The sequence below is a fragment of the Colletotrichum tamarilloi genome (assembly GCF_030869305.1).
Source record: "Colletotrichum tamarilloi strain Tom-12 chromosome Unknown Scaffold_234.1, whole genome shotgun sequence".
Classification (NCBI taxonomy): Eukaryota; Fungi; Ascomycota; class Sordariomycetes; order Glomerellales; family Glomerellaceae; genus Colletotrichum; species Colletotrichum tamarilloi.
In genome coordinates this window covers 24215-30214 of record NW_026849617.1, presented here as the reverse complement: position 1 = coordinate 30214, position 6000 = coordinate 24215, and the positions used below count along the sequence as shown (strand labels likewise).

Below are 6000 nucleotides of genomic sequence, written 5' to 3'. Positions count from 1 at the left end.
TTGTTTTCTTGATAGTTGGATACCTTATCTCGACTCGAAATTCGGGTGTTTGACACATATATGCTGATAGATGGAGTACGTTGAGATTTCAGGGAAGGCGACTAGTGACGGCTCAGGTAGTATTCGGCTTACTGCGGCACATGGGAAAGGACCGACAATATGAGCGAGCAGGAGGGGACTTTAGGGAAGGTACCAGTGTCTATCATGCAATGCGTGGTAGCCGTGAAAGTCCCGTGGTGGAAAAGTTCAGTTATACCGATTGGAAGAAGATATTTTTGCAGTTCAGATCGTCACCTCATCCTCCGAGTCTTGGTCTGCATGTGTCTTTGTGTTGCCAAAACGGCGTCGATGATAGAGGCAGCGCTAATGGACTCAAGAGACATTCCCGGATGAGAGTGAGCTGGATACGCTTCCAAGACCAACTTTCAACTCGAGAAGTTTTCCAATAGACTTGAAGGAGTTCATTTGGTATCCCTTATCATTAAGCATTCGGGTATAAGTGAGAAAGCCTGAGGAGGTATCATCTAGGTAGATCTTGGTCCCGACACTGTCATGCACTATCTCTCACAAAGGCATCGCCAAGGCAACACCAGCAAGCGCGGCAAAAGCCCATACTGTCGCCAGTATTCCCACATTACCCCCCGTAGTCGTCATCCGGAGGCCGTGAGCCGCACTAGGCGCCCCCGTCCCCGTCGGAGCCGAGGATCCGCTAGCTGCCGTTGTGCCGCTCTCCCCGGCGCTGCCAGTCCCCGTCTGCGCAGCCGCGTTATGAATCATCGTCACTGCGGGTCTCGAAGCAACCGGAATCCAACCATCAGCTTGGGCACCGGTAAAGGTCCGCGTGCTAGTCCTGATGTTGTAGCTGGTGGGTGTGTACGAGTATACAGCTCCGGAGACGACGGTATTGTTGTAGGTGAAGGTCGCTTGCACCATGGTCACATTACCAACGGCCCGCTGACACGCCGTCATGGCGCCGTACACTGACTCTGGAACTTGCGAGAAGCACTCTCCGTTAAACCCTACAGTGTAGCCACTGACGTAATAATGATCGTTAACCTTCGGGAAAACTCTGCTATGAGTAGCCGCGAGCTTGAACTTACTCGGGACAGCAAATGACGGCAGTCTCATTGCTTTCGAGAGCCTCCATAAGAACGTTGACGATGGGATTATACGCCAGCCTGTCACTCATGTACCCGGACCCAAACGGCACGCTGACGATGGGCGGGACAAAGACTCCGGACGAGCTGATCGTGCCCTCGGCATTCTTTGCAGCGACACCAGCTGTCGTGTACTGATCAGGACAGACGCTTGCGGGCGAGAAGTAGGCAATCGTGCCAGCGTCAACGGTGGTAGTGGCCGCTGAGCGGATCTGATCAAAGACGGTGCCGGAGGGGAAACACTCGCCGTATGCCGAACCTTCGCATTTCTGACGGAAGAAAGGTTGGACGCGGTCCGTGAAGGCGGATTCCGCGGCCAGCCAGAGACTCGGGGATGAAGTAGCGCATGAACTGGGCGCAGTAAATGTTGTTGTCAGCGGCCCGACGTTTGTGATTGCATGTTGTGAGAGTTCGGTGAGAGGCATGTTGGGCTGGCCTGGATTCGTAGTTGCGCTTTACTCTGTGTCAGGGTTCTGCGTTTCCTGAATAAAATTCGACTATGAACGCGGTTTGCAAAGTTGAGTTGAGGGGAAGTCGCTTTTAACTATAAGCTGACAGCACCAAGGGGGTTGCAACGAGAAGGCGCCAAAGACAGCGGCTTGCATGTTTTTCTCTTGGCAAAGACATGTCAGCTCGGTCTATCGGACTGCTCTCCAGGTTTATCGTCACATTAGGTTGTTTGCTAGCGTCTTCAAGGGCCAGGCAGACACAAGTCGGGCAAAGAAGGCATGTTACATTTCGTCATTCCACTGCCCGATTCAGCGACAAATCTGCTGTGGCGCACCAGGTCAGCGAGCTTAAGCAGTCTTGGCATAAGTCAAGCTCTGGCGACGCTCAGGAACATATCCTAAGCAAGGAATAGTGTTCTGCATGTAGCCAGCCATGCATGGCGCGCCTCGGACAGCCGATGGTCGGTGAGGTGAGTTGGGTTAGAGTGGGTGAGATGGGTGAGTGGTCAGGTGGCATCTGTTGACGGCGGATTGGTGGGAATTCCTGGGTCGCATCTTGGCGTCGTGGTTTGAAGGATTCGATAATCTCACTCTTTTCCATCAACTCCAAGGGAGCGACCGTTGTGGGAACTTTTGAGCAATGTCATCAGTGTCGGCGAGCTTGCGATTTGAAGGCAATGGCATCAGATGTCCCAGTTGGAGGGCCAAGATCGGGCGCTTTCGTTCCCCAGCCCATGGCTCCGCTTAGATTGCTCTCCCCAAGAGTCTGCCCTATGGTCCTTGGCGAGATCTGCGTCGCCCTCCGGGGCTCCCCCGCGCGACGATGCAAACAACCAAGAAGGATGAATAGCGCGATGGTACTGTGGCAGGTACCGAGATAGTCGACGTCGATCAACTGAATAGAAGCGACACGTAGCGACGACTGGGCGTCCGACGTCCGGTCACAGTTTTAGGTCACATGAGCTTCCCTAGATTTGTTTCCGTGGTCCTCTGCTTGAAAGCTCGAGGGGACTGTGTTCAAGATGTCTTTTAAGAGACATCTGGCCTGCGCCGAATTTCAAAAACGAAATGACTTGAGGAAGACGACTTACCAAAGGCACGGATCAAGATTCATCGACAGTTTGGTTCGGCGCCTGGGATGTAATCAATGGAAATGTCATTGTCTATGACTGACTCTGTGGGGATGTCCCCGGTATCTGATTTAATCCTAAATTCCGACTGGTCCCAACTGTTCTGGGGCCGTCAATGACATGATGATGCTTTGGTTGACCTTGTAACCCAATTCCCTCCAAACGCCAATGCCAATGCCGCGAAACACACAAATATCATCCACCTGTACCTCATGATGGGTACCCCATCCTATGGATAGGGCCTCATGGAACGGTGATTCATGACGAGACAAAAGAAAACACCCACTCAGCAGACGTCCAACGTAGGGCACGCAGACTCCACGATGCGCGACGCGAGATTCGGACGGAGGACACGCTGGAAGTGGCCCAAGTCGCTCCTCGGCTCATGTCTCTTGACCCTAGCCGTCGCCGTCTCTCCCTCATTGGCCTCATAAACCGCATCAACAAAAGCAAGCCTAGTTCTCGCCTCGCCGGCCACGATCTTGGCCGTATGCGCAATCGCTCGCTCACTCAGCGTGAAGGGCGAGTGGAAGAGGTACTCCTCGGGCTTATCGCACGCAGCGTACCCTCCGCTCGCAGCCTCAGCCGTCTCTGAGGTCTTTGCCCAAATACACGGCGTCCACGCCTCAGCGAAAAAGAGGTTATCGCCATCTTCGGTCCTGTTACCCCGGCCCGTGCTGTCTGTGAGGTCGTACTCGCGCATCTGCTTCTCGATAATCGCCTCGCGGATGAAGCTGGCCGTATCGATCTGAGCGGCCACACGACGGGGGAATGGCACGCGGAGAGCCTCGCCCTTGGGAGCGGCCTTGAGACCCTGTTCCGCACGGGAGCGACGGTAGTGAGCTGTGGCGCGCTTGCTGGCGGGCACGTAGCCGAACTTGCCTCTCTCCTCCTCGGGGTTCTCGGGCTGAGGGTCGGCGGTACGCATCCACTCGTCCATGCGGCCCTTGATTTCCGAGTTCCATCGCGCGGTGAGGTGCGCCGCGTTGGTCATCTGTTCGGCCTTGGTGTGAGGGCTAGGCGGCGCCGGACGCTGGGCGTGCCAGCCGGGAGTGAGGGAGACGTCGAAGAGCTCCGGGATGACGACGCGGAAGTTTTCAATCTCGCGCTCGTCGATGTCGCCACCCTCGCGATCCATGTTGTTCAGCTTGTCGATGAGCGAGGCGTTTTGGTAGGCCCAAAAGTCGGAAAAGGCGACGGAGTCGTTGTCGAGGGCAGCCTGGTAAACGCGCTCAACCTGTGCGAAGAGGGCGCGGGCGGCAAGGTCTACTATGCCCTGGCCCAGCTCTCGTGGCAGAGAGGCGAGGGTCCAGACATCCCACGTGCCGAAGGAGAAGATCCAGATGGTCTCCTTGGGGATGTTCTCGCGGGTCTGGGGTTGGGCGAGGAACGTGTCGATCTGGGCGGCGAGGTCAGCGACGGTGTCGGCAATGGGAAACTGATCGAGGAGGAAGTCGTAGTTAAAGCCCGGCGCCTTGTACTCTTCGATTTCACGCTGGACTTTCTCAATGGTGTCGCGGTAGTGTTGATTAGATGTCAAAGCCTGCGCTGGGAGACTGATCGAAGGAGTGAAGGATTGATGAGAGAAGCATCGGAGCTTGAGGTCATGTTAGTCAACTGAATCTCAAAGGCGACACGAACACAGGAATCAAACCTACCTCTTCACAAAGGGCCTCAGTCCATCCCTTGCCCTTGGCTCCCTTTCCACTCGACGGCGTCGCGATATCAGGCGATCCGAACGCAACGACTCTCACACCACCAGGTCCGAATCCAGCATCCTCCGCGCTCTTGCCAAAAGGCGACCAGCTCCATCTTGAGCTTGAATCGAATATCGTATCTGTCGATGTCGGCGATGTGAAGAACTTGCCCAAAAGAAGCAGCCCGCAAAAAGCAAGAACAAGCTGGACGATGAGCCGCGGGCCGCCGCGCAGCACTCGTGTAGATACGAAGGCGAGGAGCATCTTCAAGCTCATGTCGCACTGCTCAAAGGGGTTGCCGGAGGCGCTGCTACTGCTGCTACTGCTGTACGCCGTCGGTGATGAAGGCCGCCGTTCGTGGCGGGGGAGCTCCTTTGACATTCTGTGCGATGTGTGTCGAGGGAACTGAGTTGCGTCGTCAAAGGTGACGATGATCTTTGGGATGAGTCTAGGCGCCACGGTTGGTGAGGTGAGTCGACGGGGCGACCGGTGCGTGGCGTTTCTTCGTTCAAGGTTTGCTGTCGTTTCTTCTGTAGTCGTTGCTTAATTTTCCCCTGCGTATCAACTGGCGACAATGATGATGGGGAATATGTCGGTTGCCGTTGATGTTTCGGATAATATTTCGTGATCCCTCAGCGTGGTGGTTTACACAGTCCTTCCCGATGTGGTAGGCGCTCGTATGTGTGTGTGTGGTGTGTAGATGGAACACCGTTGTTGCTCGTGGTACCGTGCCAAGCCGGCAGTCGAAGAGGCGAAAAAGTCAATGGTTGACCGCCAAGAGGTCGCTACTCCGGACGGGCGGGATGGTTACGTCGGGGACGGATGGTGTGCCGGATTTTCGCCCGTTGATCTATTCCTGAGTATTCCACCGGAGGAGGCTCCACGTAAACAGATAATGAAAGCCGTGGAAACAAGAAAAGGAATGAGGAAAGGTATCTCTCTGGGATGATCAGGTACAAAAGTGTCAAAGAGGTCAAAGGGATCCAGCAGGAGGAAGGACGAAACAATAACTACACTAGAAGAAGATGGGAAGACGTCCCTTCAAAAAGCAACCTCTCAGACCCTCTTGCAGGAGAAACCGATGGGAATCTTGGTAAGAAAAAAGGGGGCCCTTCCTCCGGGTTTCCAGGGAACACTCGGGATGTGGCCCAGCCTTGAATCATCTGGGCGCTCTCAATGTCACTAACTGACTATCACCGGGTGTGGCTAACGTACATTCTCCATGTCACTCGGTACTTTGATATGGAAACTGGGTAAAGAGGCATTCAGCGTCGTCACCAATGATTGGAGGGGGAAAGGCGGGAAGGCGGGCTTGGTCTGATGGTCTTCTCATCCATGATCCCCGGTTCATCCCAGCTTCCACCTCAACTTGACATTCAGGCGAGCGGGGAGTGGGCACATCGGCGTGGTAGGCCTGTCCTTTCACCTCTTTTACTTTGCCTCATCCTCGCATTTCCTGGGAACGCAACGGCGGGAGCGCTGAGAACGAACGAAACGGGAGCAGGGCCAGCTGAGGAAGAGAGCCATAGAAACCGAGAAACCGCACAACGTTAGTCGGCGCTTGTCA

General features: G+C 55.0%; 2 protein-coding genes across 2 annotated transcripts; both read right to left on the bottom strand.

Moving 5' to 3' along the window:
- Positions 1 to 564: 564 nt before the first annotated feature.
- CTAM01_16549 (uncharacterized protein) lies at positions 565 to 1582 on the bottom strand (the record flags this gene model as incomplete). Its single annotated transcript, XM_060532542.1, has 2 exons — positions 565 to 1033; positions 1101 to 1582. 2 exons carry the CDS (start codon positions 1580 to 1582, stop codon positions 565 to 567), a joined length of 951 nt encoding a protein of 316 aa, XP_060372891.1.
- A 1440-nt stretch (positions 1583 to 3022) lies between these two features.
- CTAM01_16548 (uncharacterized protein) lies at positions 3023 to 4973 on the bottom strand (the record flags this gene model as incomplete). Its single annotated transcript, XM_060532541.1, has 2 exons — positions 3023 to 4333; positions 4395 to 4973. Coding segments are annotated over 2 exons (1890 nt in total), but the record flags the coding sequence as incomplete, so codon positions are not given.
- Between the last annotated feature and the right edge of the window lie 1027 nt (positions 4974 to 6000).